This window comes from Cydia splendana, chromosome 26 (genome assembly GCF_910591565.1).
Source record: "Cydia splendana chromosome 26, ilCydSple1.2, whole genome shotgun sequence".
Classification (NCBI taxonomy): domain Eukaryota; kingdom Metazoa; phylum Arthropoda; class Insecta; order Lepidoptera; family Tortricidae; genus Cydia; species Cydia splendana.
In genome coordinates, this window is record NC_085985.1 from 4,959,415 (window position 1) to 4,975,535 (window position 16,121).

At 39.5% G+C, this 16,121-nt stretch overlaps 2 protein-coding genes across 2 annotated transcripts in view; one reads left to right on the forward strand and one right to left on the reverse strand.

Annotated features, from left to right (window-relative positions):
* Positions 1-16,121, reverse strand: part of LOC134803392 (Kv channel-interacting protein 1) — a 68,358-nt gene that overhangs the window by 47,105 nt on the left and 5,132 nt on the right. The gene's annotated exons all lie outside the window — the stretch shown is intronic.
* LOC134803057 (uncharacterized) lies at positions 1,579-6,379 on the forward strand. Its single transcript, XM_063775762.1, has 2 exons — positions 1,579-2,795; positions 6,340-6,379. The coding sequence occupies exons 1-2, from the start codon at positions 1,579-1,581 to the stop codon at positions 6,377-6,379; spliced, it is 1,257 nt and encodes a 418-aa protein (XP_063631832.1).

The window sequence follows — 16,121 nt, forward strand, 5'->3', positions numbered from 1 at the left end:
GCTGCTCGACGGCCACGACGCAATGTCAATTGACGCAATTGAGCAGTGGCACCATTGACATATTATATCTAAGAACAAGAACGGGCCTTATTACGGGCACTAAGAATGGTGCTAGTTCAGGGGTCACTCACGAATTCGAGCCAATCGTGCAGTCTAACGCACTAAGTAATTGCGGCCAATCGCACGCGTGATGCGAACTCATTAACCAATCGCGTTGTGGCGTAAGACTGGACGATTGGCTCGAATTCGTGTGCAGCACACCGCTGTACTGGCCCCATTCTTATTGCCCAGTCCGCCGGACGATATCGGCCGGTCAGTTAAAAGCAAAATTTGACAGCTCCGAACAACTGAAAGGCTGATATCGTCCGGCGAACTGGTAATCTGTTCCATAGCGTTGACTAGACGCTGCGCCGACGCCGAAAAGACGTAATTGAATTGGGTAGATACTAGACCGGTGAGTAGCGATGACCGAGTTATTTATTGGGCGAGGGTCTTATGTGGGTCATGAGAACCTCGGCCGCAAGTACTACTACCTATAGCCCAAACCCCCTGATTTGGGCTATAATAGTACCTACACACGCTAGCCCAAATGATCCCCTCAAATACGTTTGAAACCTCGCAATTTACGAAGATTCGTACGTGAATAAGGGTTATATTCGACCTAAACCCGTACCCAGTGCGCGACCTAAACCGTTGGCGGGCAGCCAAGGGTTGCGATGTATCTGTTGACTGCGAGGATTAAATACGACCCCAGTGTAAAGACGGACTTACTGTCTTTACAAGAAATTGTAGAATCGGACCAAGCTCACTTTACATGTCATTTGCAATGACAACGTGTGGCCATGTCATCATTAATGTCTTTATGAAAATATGGCGTTTATAATGGATATTTTCAGGTCATCTCAAAGTTTTACAAAAGACAAATTAGAAAAAAACTAAGTATTTCATAAATGGGTAGGTCACAACCGGATCCCTTTGATTGACATAATTATTGAAAGTCATAATGTAATGATTATCAGATTATCATTAGTCATAATTCTGAAACCGTTAACTTTTCAGGATTTTCGCAAGGTTATCATATAGATAGGTTAGGCTAGGTTTGTTTTATGCTTCGAACAACACCGGCTTCCGACGCGTCGGACCGGATTCCGATACGTCAGAAGGGAGGGGCCCAAGCGATATCTTACCGTACAAATCTTTCTGCCATTTTTTGCGACACTTACATACAAAATCCAATCTGCAACGACGACACAAATACATAGAAAATGACACACGTCAAAGACAAATCTTGCAAACCTCGATCTCTTTTTGTGTACGGACGAGTCACAAGTGTCACAACACGCACACTAACACATTTTCGTCGAAAAATTTTATTGTATTCTGAGAGATCAGAAGTCGGATTTGTCGCTCGACCGATCCGCAATTTGTACTGGGCGAACAAAATCGATAAATCCAACAATTACATGAGACTAAAATATAATAATTGTGTTTAAATCTGCGTGAGTCTGCGCCGTGCGCTTGATGTGTATGCGCGCATGCAACGGACGGTAGGCGCTCTGCCTGTTACGTGTTTTAAAAATGTCGACGGTTAATCTAGTGAAGTGTATTAACTGCAATTTAGTTGTGAACGAGACGCTGTGTTTTATCCAAAACAAACACATGATTATGGAAAGCGACAGTTTAGTGAAAATCTGCTCTTCAGCTTTCAGTGTAGAAGACATCGAGAAGGCTAAATCTTTGCTTTTTCACTCTATTTCGACAGACCTGCGCAACATAAAACGCAAGGCCAAGAGCAAGGAGGGGAAAAGTAGCAAGGATTTGTTTGACATCATCAATGTTTTCAAAGTAACGGACAGTGAAAAGTTACCCGTGTTCGTGGCCTGTGACCTAAACAAGCTTCCTCCGATAACATGGGATCACCTGGACGTATCAAGACTTCTTAAGGACATCACGGTTCTTAAACATGACTTGGAAAGCATAAAGGATACGTATGCTACCAAAATACTCGTACAGCAGATGAAACAAGAGTTATTGTGTAACAGAAACGACACCGTGGTAAACGATAGTCACCAAGAAGTGGATTTTAACTTTTCGCAGATATCCAATATAAATAACCGTCGTGGTGCGCATAACGTACATTTAAATTTGAATAGCGGACCGATAGGCCTACCGCCGCACTTGTCATTTCGGTCGGTTACAGATAACGACGAGGTGAGTCACCGAGCGGGCGATTCCGGTTGCGACGAGTTGCCGTCTCGCTCTCGCGTACGTACAAGCTCCGTAGTATCTACTTCATCGGCCGACGGGCTCTGTGAGCAGCGCGCAGCCAATACGGCGCTTTCTGCATCGGCAGCGCATGTGCAGTCGAATAACGCTCCGGATCATGCTACTGTCGCGAGTCACTTAGGTCGAGAATCCAACGGGGAGCTACCGAGTCGAGTCGAGCCGAGTAGGGAATCATCGGTAAACAACGTTTCTCAGGCGCAGGATAAGTCTTTTGCAGATGTAGTTCAAGCCCCAGGGGAGTGGAAGCGAGAGGAAACGAACTCTGAGTGGGTTACTGTGCAGAACAAGCGTTACAAGAACCGGTTTATTGGCGATAAGGGAACGGCAACAACAAACACTAATTGCAAGTTTAGAGCAGCTGAGTCGAGGATTCCATTGTTTATAAACAATGTCGACAGGAGTACGTCGCCGGAGGATATTGTCGATTACATACGGGAAAAAACGAACATAAAAGTCACACTTGTAAAATTAGCTATGAAGCAAGATAAGGAGTATGATGCCTACAAGATGTTTGTGCCCAGACAAAGTTTGGATATTTTTATGAATAAAGCGCTTTGGCCCGAGAATATTTCGTTTAGGCGTTTCATTCATTTTAAAAATAGGCAGATAGACCCGGTTGGCTAAATAAATCATATATAATATTTTTAAATGAATAATAATATCAGTAAATGTAATATTGTTAGTTATAATTGTAAATCAGTTACGCGCTCTGTTGACTATGTTAGATCTTTATGTAAACATGCTCACATAATAGCTTTGCAGGAGCATTGGCTTTTTAATCATAGCTTGGCATACTTAGGCAGCATTGATGACAGCTTTGGTTTTACGGGCAAGTCTAGTATCGATGACACTGTAGGTATAATACGTGGTAGGCCATATGGTGGTGTAGCGTTATTATGGAAGAAAAGTGCGTTCGACTCAGTGTCCGTGATTGACTGTGCTAGTGATCGGCTCGCAGCATTGATATAGAATAAGAACTGGATACCCAATCAGCCGCAAAAAATGGCCCCGCAAAAGTAACGTTAAAACAGATCACGCGTTACTTTTTCGTTTAGTCTTGTATGGACCGCTCAAATGTGAAGTTGTCAACAATGTCGTAAAATGGTCGTAAAAATATGCAAAAACAACAATGATAAAACGAGGAAGAAGCATGGAATGTATTTCTTTCGGTTAGTTCTTTGGATAGCATTACATAATTTATGTTATCTGGTGGTAATTTCATGATTTTGAATAAATTATTTTGTTAGTACCAAAGAATAAGGGATGTGAAGGAACAAAAATCTAATGAGTCGATGTGAGGCCAATACTTTTTTATTTTTATATGGAATTCGTAAGATATAATATTATGTTTAAATTCAAGATTTCCAAGAAAACCTATGCGACGTGCAGAGTGGACTGCTATTATAGCAAGAGATAGGGGTGATGCAGTTTTAAACAAGGCAAAACGGCAGTTGTGTGTTCGGCGCATTTCCCTGTTTCCGACATATACACGACCAATAAGGGCTTACATCGACTATAGTGTAAATAACATTATTTGCGGTATTTGACGTCTGTCACTCACAACAGCAATACTACGTAAAATGTTTTGCACATCGAAATCACAAAGGAAAACAACTGCACTGCGAACGTTTACGTTCTACGTCTTTTTTTTTTTAATTTTAGGGTTGGCCGGACACCGCCGTTATGAATCGGTAGTCGTCTAAGTAAATCGATATGAATTTTTCATTTTTCTTTTAATAAAAATAAGGAAAAGGTGGATAATTAACTGTAAATATGGATATATTTATCGTCACTTAACAGACAACAAATTTGACACAGAAATAACATAAATAAACTTTAAAATAGATCCCCAGTTAGTTTCAATTTTGACAATGGGTGCGACCTACTCGGTCGGTGTATTAAATACACCGACCGACCGGTAGCTTGCGGGAAAACCACATAATTCTAGCTTTATTTAAATCTCAAATAAAAATTCATTATACGTCACAATTCGATACCTCAGTCTACGTGCCATCCAATCGTAATCGCTTGCTGTGACAATCGATTTGCGTTAGTTACATCTCTATATACGTCAGTCATAATGTGTCAAATACCGCAAATAATGTTATTTACACTATAACTGTAAATGTTAAACCTGTCTGAACACAGTGACAACCACAGGATTTTTTTGATAAAGACCATAACCAATCAGTACCAGTAGCGACCTGAATGTCCCCGTGCACTATATTGCAAAGAACGAAAGTGCGAAGAGTATTATGTAGATCTAAAATACACAGTTATTTAATAAGTTGAATTTATTTCAAGGAAAATATAATAAATTTATAAATTTATTTTATGATAACTTACACGGGTTGTTACCATGAATTAATTTTATTTGAACTCCCGATCAAATTAAATTTGTTTCATTTATTACTTCGGTTTTTCTGTACAGTAATACCTATTAAAATGTACCAAAGGGACTCCATTCGTTCATTATTCTCGTTTGACGTTGTTTGACGTAAATACAAAGGTGAAGTTACGTTTAGTGCCATCGGACTTAAAGTTTTAACAGTGTTGGTAATAATGTTTACAAATTTGACACTTAATGCTTACGACAGTAAGTTCTTTTCCGTACAAAACATTTATCTTGACTCAAAATTTACGTAAGCGTTTTTATCATCAATGCAAATTTGCAGCTAATGTCATTCTGATCCACATTTTGTTGACATTTTTGTTCCGCTCTGTGTGTCTATTTCTAATATTAAGTCAATGGCTCGCAGCAATTAAAGTACAAGTTTGCGATCGTTCGTTTTTGGTGTTTTCGGTTTACATGCCCGTTAACCATGCTGATAACTTGAGCGAATTTACAGAGTGCCTGAGTGAAGTATGTGCTATCGTGGAAAGCGTCGAGATATCCTCAGTTTATATTCTAGGGGATTTCAATGCGCATCCCGACAGTTTATTTGGTAGGGAACTATTAAAGTTTTGTGAGGACCAGTGTTGGATATGCGCGGATATCGTTAAGTTGGGCGTAACATCCGATACCTTTAGCCCCCATTCGCACGACAGCTTTTTCAACGCGCGTTAAAAAAGCGCTTGAATCTGACCGCACTCTAATTTCGACTTAACATCCAAGGCTTAAAGTCGAAAATCCAACAACGCTTGATAAAAAGCGCCACCGCTGTCGTGTGAATAAATACACACGTATCCATTTGTGTCATTCAAACGCTTTTTTAACGCGCGTTGAAAAAGCTGTCGTGTGAATGGGGGCTTACGTTCGTGAGTGACGCACACGGTTGCACGCGCTGGCTCGACCATTGTTTGGTTACCGAGGCAGCGATGCAATCAGTTGCAAATGTAAAGGTACATTACGGGTCTAACTGGTCTGATCATTTAGCCTTGGAAATTAGCTGTGATATTAATGTATTGAAACCTGTGTATACTCAGTCCAACTATGTGTATAATAGGGTATTGTGGGGACATAGAGATGCTACACAAATTGAACAGTACCATTATTTGTGTAATGAGAGACTTAGACACATAGACTTTCCGAAAGAACTGACTGAATGTTGTGATGGTTTGTGTAGCAACAGTAATCATAGGGTAATTATAGATCGTTTGTATAATGATATTATTAACGCGCTGAAGTATGCGGCTGAAGAGAGTGTGTGTGGGTCTGGTAGTACCAACAAAATAAAAAGAAAGTGTGTAGTAGGTTGGAACAAATATGTTTATCCTTATCACAAAGAGGCCAGGCTCCATTTTCAGCTATGGGTCTCGCATGGTAAGCCGTCAAATGGGCACTTATATGAGCGGATGGCGGAAACCAAGCGCATTTTTAAGTCCAGGTTGAAGTGGTGCCAGGACAACGCTGATCGGATAAAGATGGATGTTCTAGCCTCTCACCATGCTAAGAAAGACTTCCGAAACTTTTGGAAACAGACCAACAAACTTAACCCCAGACCGTGTATCCCTCTCAATGTCGATGGTCTTAGTGAGCCCACTGACGTGGCTAATATGTTTAGGGACAGTTTTTTAGCTAAGCCGCTAAATTGTGTTTCTAATGTTCCTCAGGCAAGGGCAAGTGTCGCCGGTGGGGCAGGGACACCCATGAAGTTTGAAGCGTCAGAGATCGCTTCAGTCATACGAAATATGACTAGAGGTAAATCTCCTGGCCATGACGGTATTAGTGTGGAGCATTTTAAGCATGCCGGGGTGCACCTGCCGCGCGTGTTGGCGATGTTTTACACCCTGGCTCTGCGTCACTCGTATTTGCCTGAGGAGTGTATGAAAACAGTGGTTGTACCAATAATCAAGAACAAAACAGGGGACCCGTCTGACAAGGCTAATTATAGACCCATATCATTAGCGACTACGGTAGCCAAGGTGTTGGACAGTTTGCTTGATCGACAATTGTGTAAATACCTTAAGCTGCACGATGCCCAGTTTGGTTTCCGAGCAGGGTTATCGACTGAAACAGCAATTCTTTGTCTCAAGCACACTGTCCGATACTACACCGATAGGAAAACGCCAGTTTACGCTTGTTTTCTTGACCTATCAAAAGCTTTTGATATGGTGTCTTACGACCTTCTTTGGCATAAGCTTCGTACAGAGACAGACGTACCGGAGGATGTAATAGGTGTTTTTGATTATTGGTATAACAACCAAACAAATGTTGTCAAGTGGGGCAATGCCTTTTCTGATGAGTACAGGTTGAGGTGCGGGGTGAGGCAGGGGGGGTTAACCTCGCCGCGTCTCTTCAACTTGTACATCAATGCGCTCATAGAGGATCTCAGCAGTACCAGAGTTGGTTGTGCAATTGCCGGGGAAATGGTTAACAATATTAGTTACGCGGATGACATGGTGCTGCTGGGGCCCTCTGTATGTGCAATCAGAAAACTTTTAAGTAAGTGCGAGAGGTATGCTGTGACTCACGGACTTAGGTACAATGTGGCTAAAAGTGAGGTTGTTGTTTTCCAGCCACGTGAGCACAAGGTGGATAGGGTACCGGAAATCTCGCTGTACGGAATACCTCTGAATAGGACCAAGAATTTTAAGTACCTGGGTCATTGGGTCACGGAGTACCTCTCGGATGATCTAGACGTTGAGAGGGAGCGCAGGGCGTTGGCTGTCCGGGGTAACATGGTGGCTCGCAGGTTTGCTCGGTGTACAAGGGAAGTTAAGATAACTCTGTTTAAGGCATATTGCCAATCCTTTTACACTTGCAGCCTGTGGGTCAACTATACTCAGAGGGCAGTCAGCGCCTTGCGCGTTCAATACAATAACATATTTAGGATGCTGTTGGGTCTTCCTAAGTTCTGTAGTGCTTCGGGTATGTTTGCGGATACGCGAGTAGATGGTTTTCATGCCATAATGCGAAAACGAACCGCCTCCCTTATGCGCCGCGTACGTGAGAGCTCCAACAGCATCCTAAGCCTGGTGGCTAATAGGCTAGATTGTCCTATAGCAAGGCACTGGGATAGTCTCCATGTTCCCACATTATCCTAACTTAAGAATATATATTTTTTTTTTTTTGTGTCTTGACATTTTAATTAAACTTGACTGCGCATGACTTTATTTTTTTAAATTAAATCTCATATTTAAATTTTATTATTTTATTATATTTTATTATTGCTTATCAATTTTATTTATTTTTTATCAATTATCAAATGCTCAGTTAATTTATTTTTAATGTCTAGTCATTGATCTCTATATTATATACCAATTTTTATTGATTTTAGTTTTAAGTTTTGACATTTTAATTGAATTGGACTGCGCATATATTTACAGTGTTTAACCTTAATTTTTAATTTTTATTTTATAGTTTTAAATTTTAATCTTTTAATAATCAATGAATTTTATTATTACCTATCAATTAATGCCAAGTTATTTTATCAGTTATCATATGCTAAGTTTAATTTGATTGTAATGTCTAGTCATGAATCTTTAATGTTATACCTATACCTAATTTTTATATTTTTAATTTTATCTTAAATGTATACTATGGATCGATGTTGTCTGGAATAAATGATTTATTATTATTAAATGTAATTAAACGTATGATATGTAAAAAAAATATTACATGTGAAATGTAACACCTTCTTTTTGTAAATTTGATATCCCCGACCTCTTTTTACAACAAAAAACAGAGCAATTAGGCATTTTTTCTGCTGCTGTATTCACGCGCGCGTCTGGACTCGGTCTAGTTAAAAATCCGAGCGCAACTAGTTTTATTACCCGCGCTAGATCAGTTGATCTTGTACCTAGGCAGAGGGGAAATAGTGCGAATGCCGCCTCCCTTCCGTGTTGCTCGAAGGTTTTATGGCAATCCTGAAAAGTTACGCGTTTCGGAGAAAAACCAAATTATGTCTAACGAAAATTCGGACAAACAATACATTATGACTTAAAACATATATTATCGAATTGTGTAAATTTGAAAAAGAGCACCCTGATTTCTATTCTAAATATTGGGAAGCAATAGAGACCCATATAGATGGGTAGGTACAACACCTACCCAATGCGTTATATCTATGCCTTGATTGTCGGATGGTAAGCAATTGCCGTCGCCGATGGTTACCTACCTTCAACCTGCAACACCAGAGGACAAGTACGTTGCCGGCCCTTATTTTCGTAAAGATCGTATCGGTCCGGAAATACCGTAGGCGACAGTTCATTCCACAGTTAAGCTGTACGAGGCAGGAAATTGCATAGACATAAGCCAGACATACAATCCAACTTCTAAAAATTTTACCGAGGCTCCGAAATGCTTTAAGTCAGCATCAAATATATTATAGCTGTAAAAGTGGTCAAATAGTTCGTAACACCATATATTTAGTACGGTGTGACGAACTATTTGGCCACTTTGGCTGCTACAATATATTTGACGCTGACTGTAATACTTCAACTACACTTAAAATAATACACAAAACACGGTACCATCTTTAAAGTCTACCCTATGTGGTGTACCGTCACTAGTTTCACATATCAGCGCTGACAAGGGTCTGTTTTAAATAAATAAAACATTAATTTTCTATTTTCACCTAAGGCCTTAAACACACGCGGCTTGATCTACATGTAAATAGCTATTAAAATAGTTTGTCTTAATCTGTCATTAGGGTTCCGTACCCAAACGGGACCCTATTACTAAGACTCCGCTCTCCGTCTGTCTGTCTGTCACCAGGCTGTATCTTATGAACCGTGATAGCTAGGCAGTTTAAATTTTCACAGATGATGTATTTCTGTTGCCGCTATAACAACATATACTAAAAACAGAATATAATAAATATTTAAGTGGGGCTCCCATACAACAAACGTGATTTTATTGCCGTTTTTAGCGTAATAAATAAATAAATAAATAAATAAATAAATATTATAGGACATTCTTACACAGATTTACTAAGTCCCACAATAAGCTCAAGAAGGCTTGTGTTGTGGATACTCAAACAACGATATATATAATATATAAATACTTAAATACATAGAAAACAACCATGACTCAGGAACAAATATCTGTGTCATCACACAAATAAATGCCCTTGCTGGGATTTGAACCCAGGACCATCGGCTTCACAGGCAGGGTCACCCACTAGGCCAGACCGGTCGTCAAAAATGTAATGGTACGGAACCCTTCGTGCGCGAGTCCGACTCGCACTTGGCCGGTTTTTTTTTACTTTAAAGCGCGACTAAAGAAGTTTAGACTAGCAAGAACATGCATACAACTTTCATTCGGTCGGTACATTGCGGTATCTAATCAAACTTTTGAATGCAGTTTACCTTAGTAGTAACCGCCTAGTCCGAAATGTAACGTAAATTAAATGCTAGTTTAAGCTAGTCTACACCTCGCTTTAAGTCGTGTAAGTCGTGTTTCAGTAACTGTCACTTTCCTGACAAAATGTATGGGAGCTGGCACTGACCGTCAGTTTTGTGACGATTGCTAACCGGCCGTAAATGGTACACAGTTAAGTGAAAACGCCATTATACCTGGCGCGTCGAATGACGGTTTCAAGTCTGATTTGGAGCAGACGTGGCTCACTCTGCGATTTCGTCGCTTTGCAACAGGTAGCTAAAAGTACATCCGTTCCACACCAATTTTGGTGGCTAGCCATAAGCCGCGCGTGGCGGTGTCGCCACCTAGCGGCCATATCTGTCCTGATCGTAACAGACGCGTTTTGTTAGAGAGTGAGTCTTCTGTACCTAGTACTATTATTTATTCTATGGTTAGGCTTATATAGAAATATGTTGAGTCAGACCAAGCTAACTCTGCAGCGATTTTGATAGCTCAGACTGTGCAAGTGTTATTTTAAGCGTCAAACTTCTATGAAATTATGACGATTAAAATATGACTTCCACAGTCTGTGCCATCAAAATCTCGTTCACGCTTACGCTCAGTAAGAGTGAGAGGTGAACCGGAACCCACGGGACCTTAATACAAACGTAGTGATAATTATCTTCCATCGTATTTTCACGGAAACGTACGAACGTGTCTTGCTATTTCAGTCAGCCCGGTAGAAAAAGTACTGAGGTTGACTGAAGTAGCATTCAAATAATAAGATTGGATCTGTTATGTATGGTTTCGAGCAGTTGGTGGGAGTAGAAGTCAAACACCTTATGTGTGGTAGTATAAGAACGTATATTCTCTAAATGCCTGCCTATATATACACGTTAGGTTGCGCTGACACAAGCATTATGCGTTTATGTCACAGTAAACCAGAGTGTTACGTACTGTTAAACACTATAAAAGTGGCTAATTGCCATATTACAGCATGACAAACACGAACGTTTCCGAGAAAATACGATGGAAAATAATTATACACTACATCTGTACAGTGGTCGTGCCTTTATGTGGAAAAGCCCTTTATACCCAACATTTATACAACACGCGTAAATACCACTTACCATCTCTTCCTCGCAAAAAAGTGTAAAGAGGAGTGCAAAAATCGCGAAAGGCCGTGTAAGAACAACCGAAATGAATAGAAAATGAGCCTCGGGAGGAAAGTAGTGCGCTTTTTTAGCGAATAGAAATACCTTCCATGTTTTTATAACGTAGATGCTGGAAAGTGCATAAGTTAGAGCCCTTCAACGTGCACACTAGCGCCACTGCTAAATAATCGTGATTATTTAAATTTAACGACCAATATTTATAAAAGGGGGCCGCTACGTACTGCATTGTGTATTTAAGTACCTTTTGAATACATGAAACTAGTTTTTATGCTGCTGGATTCGTCAATCCATGCGTTCAAAGTTAAAACGTACCGTTTTTGGTTTGAGTTCTTAGATCGACGAATCCAGCAACATAAAAACTAGTTTAATATATTCAAAAGGTACTTAAATACACAATACAGTACGTAGCGGACCCCTTTTTTAAATACCTGTCGTTAAATTTAAATAATCACGATTATTTAGCACTGGCGCTAGTGTGCACGTTGATGGGCTCTTAACACATTCACTGCCAGCGACCCGCTAGGCGGGTTCTCTGTTCGTAGGCGCTTTTCGCTATCTGCTACGCTCGTAGCGCGTAGCTCGCGCTAGCACTGAATGTGTTAACGCATTCACTGCCAACATTTTCGCAGCGCTACACGCGTAGCCGATTCTAGCGTTTTCTCGCTTTGTAGAGGAAAGTGACTAAGTACATAGGCACAGAGCGCTCGCCGAGCGGGTTCCCGGCACTCAATGTGTTAACTTATATGTGTACTTACCTACCCAAGTACTTGTAATAAGTTTTTCACCACGCCAACTGGTAAATGCCTGTCCAGACGAGAAGAATTGGTCGCCAATCTGATTAAATTGACCGATCAAATCAGGTGGTGCGGACGCAAACGCCACTTGGCCACTTTCACCAATTTTAAATTTATGGTGATATATTTCATTTCATTTCATTTATTTCATGCGAAAAACCATGGATATAAAGGTGTTACATATAGGTTTGGTACATGGTCACCCTGCAAGGGCGTAGCACTGTCTTAAAAACTTGTTAAAAACTAAACAGTTTATTTATACAAAACAAGATATGTTTAAATTGGTAGTTGCAGTGGAAATATTATAATAATCAATTGGTAATAAATATTTAACATTAGTGATTTATCATAATTATCGTCAAACATTATTATTATAGTAAATTAGAATGATAACAAATTAAATAGTAACAATTAGTTAAATGTCAAGTCGTTACAGTTAGAATTTGTTAAATTGTCATCAAAATATTCAGTAATAGTATAATAACATTTTGAGATAAGTAATTGTTTTAGAATTCTTATGAAGGTAGAGTCTAGTTCTTCGTTTCTAAGTGCGTCTGGTAATTTATTGAAAATGTTTATTGCCATGACATATGTGCTTTTTGAGTGCATTTTCAATGTTGATGAGGGCAGCATAAGCATGTTTCTGTGTCTGACTGAGTGAGCTCTTGATAAAACCTCTTCTCGTTTCTTAAACATATCAATATTTTTTCTAATGAACTTACATATTTCCAGAATATAAATTCCTGGTAGAGTCAGTAAATTATGTTTTTGGAAATGTGGCTTACATGTATCCGGTACATTGATGTTTGCTAGTATGCGAACGAGTTTTTTTTGGAGTATAAAGAGATCTGGTGCGTCCGTACTATTTCCCCACAAGATAATGCCATAGCTTAGCCATGCATAGGCATATGCGTAATATGTTACAAGCGAGGTTTGTAAATCCGTGGTTCTCTTTATTTCTCCAAGTGCATATACAAAACTTGACATTTTCCCTCTAATTTTGTTTATGTGCGCTCGTTATATGAGCGCTCTACATTGGTACATAAAAAAAATGCCCCTAAACGCGAACACTAGCGTCACAACTCGTCAATAACCTCTTTGACGTGGACTATAGTTCGTTTTTTTTAGCATTAGAAAGAACTTGAAAGAAGGTAAGCGATCTTGACATGTCTTTTAATTGAAAAACGCTTTTTAAAAATCAGTAACTATTACTTATGAAAGCAGAAGAATATAAATGATCGTATTAGATTCATAATTGTTACATATTTGCCGTAACTTATTTTAAAAATGTGTTTTTCAATTAAAATACACATCAAGATTGTTTACCTTATTTCTAATGCTAAAACGAACTATAGCTGTAATTTTAACCTAGCGATAATTTTAAGTATGCTCTGTGCATGTTAAACCGGATTATATATTGTGAAATGGTAACCTTCGGTCAGTGGGGAGACTTCGAGCAAACTCGGCTCCGCTCGGCTCAGCATTGCTCCGAACAATTATTAGGGTTGGCACCACTTGACGTCCTTTTGCGTGCACGGCCACAGATAAGATAATGACTTGAATTTTGACAACCCTAAATATCCGAAAGGGATAGTGCCATATATTAGAAAGGGACAGTATGATTCGTCCCTGAACCGCTCTCAAACTTCGGGTTTGTAGGAAGTGTCCTTTCTGTATGATAGTACTATTACCTATTCTGTGCTTCGGCAGCTCAGTGGGAGAGCGATTGGACCGGTGTTCCAAAAGGTCTCAAGTTCGAATCTTGCCCGAAGCTCCTCCTGACCTATATCTGGCTAAAAATAGAGTAAATCTCAAACCAACATAACCTAACAATTTTCCATTGATGGGTTCGGAAATAGGCCTGTCCCGGTCCCACAGATCACTTGCTCATTAGAGTCTCTCGTGGCTCCTCTACACGTTGGCCCAACCTATTGGTCCAATATGTTGGGACAACGTGTAGAGGGGGTATTGGTGTCGGTTGGCTTATTGCTATCTCATTCTACCGCATGGCTGGCCATTGTGTAGAGGAGCCATCAGCTGAATCAGCTTTATAGTTGTACTTTTTACCTTTTGTATGGGTAATGTTCTCAAACGAAAATATTTCCCATAGTAAATTGAGAACGTTCTCGAGATCTACAATCTGTACCACCGATCTACAATGTACAAACAGCAACACTTTTAGTTATGCCTAGTGATCGTTATCAACGTGCAGTTTTCGTTGCAAACGGTATGGTTGGCAGAAAAATCAAATACATTTGAATATTCATTTTTGTTCTTAACTATAAAATAAATACTTATCTTAGGATTACACCTCTAGATATAACTCTTTACGGTACAAAACCTTTTCCGCCCTAATATATTTTTAAAACAATGTACGTCAAATGACATTAAATGTCATAAAAATACAACTATAGTGGCGTGCAATATTTTAGAGACTTAAATTAACCTTCCTTTTCTGTGACTTTTCTTAACGTAGAATCTAAAGGTCATTTAGCTATTTAAAATGGATTTTTTCCTATCGACGTGAGCGACTGACAGCCAAATCTGTTGAGCAAATTTTAGTCGTTTATTCAGTATAATTTGGATAAGTGATTATAAACATGTATGTATATAAATCTCATAATTTGTGAAATATATAATGTTTAAAATACTTGCGTATTTGTTTTTTTGTCAACCCTACTTTACTACCAATACAGCACGTTGATAACGATCACTAGCTTATGCTTTTTGTAATAAGGTCCACCGATGTCAAATGTCATTGTAAATATTGAATTCAGAAATCATATGTTTAAAATGACTTGTTTTTGTAACAGTATATGTGTGGTGTAAGATAAGATAAAGATAAAAAATAGTTTATTCAAGTAGGCATATTACAATGCGCTTATGAACGTCAAAAATTGCAAGCACCCGTCAGTTTACAAGTTCGCTAGTCAAATTATAGACTGACGGTAGGAAGATTACAAACTGATCTAGCCTAACGTATTTACGTTAGATTGTAAACTAACGGTTTTACTATCTTACGGTGCCATATATATTCCGGTCACACTTTTGATGTTTGACAGGCAATCTTGTACATTCTAGGCCTGTCCGGAGTCCATGAGAGATGGTCTACGCCCCGCATACATTAATTGCCGCCATTGCCGGCAGATTCGCGATTCCCGGCCCGACTGGATTGCCAATAAACGTCGGATTGGTTCGAGGGCCCTTTACGAATCTATGAATATTCTGTAACTTTTATAGTAACTTTAATGGATCAATAACTATTAAATTAAAAATTATTAAAACCGGCCAAGTCCGAGTCGGACTCACGCACGTTTCGTACCACTACGCATAAAAAAACAGGTTTGTTGTCTGGGAGCCCCACTTAAATATTTATTTTATTTTGTTTTTAGTATTTGTTGTTATAGCGGCAACAGAAATACATCATCTGTGAAAAAAATCAACTGTCTAGCTATCACGGTTCATGAGTTACAGCTTGGTGACAGACAGACGGACGGACGGACAGCGGTGTCTTAGTAATAGGGTCCCGTTTTTACCCTTTGAGTACAAAACCCTAAGTATCCCCTGGGTCATTCTCTGAGAATATATCTGCGGTAGCGTCTAATTCCCACAACTCTTTTCACACATTTTGTATGAGTCGCGGCAATTAGACTTCAGACGTTTTTTTTCAGAATGTCCCCCATGCCAAATAAATCCATTTTATGCCAAAAATGCCTTACATCATTTGGAAAAGAGCTGATCATTTTCAAACTATTGGTTCGATTTCTATCAAACATAGCTAAGAAATACCGCAAAGAAACTCGCTTTGGCGTAAAAAACCGGCAACGAAATCGGTCCATCCGTTGAAGAGCTACGATGTCAAACATATAGGGTAACATGGTATAATAATATACTCCGCCTGGTACTCCATTCCCGTCTTTTCTAGGTCACCTAACTGACACAAGCCTACGTCATCAAGTCATCATGCGACAGCGCTATATGATAATATGCGATAGCGCTATATATAGCGGCCATGTTATTGCGACGTAGACAGGTGTCACTCTGGGAATAGAAGACCATGTTTTATTAGACTATGTAGGGTAATTCGCCAGTAACTGGTCACTTTTAGTAACTGGCCGCCCT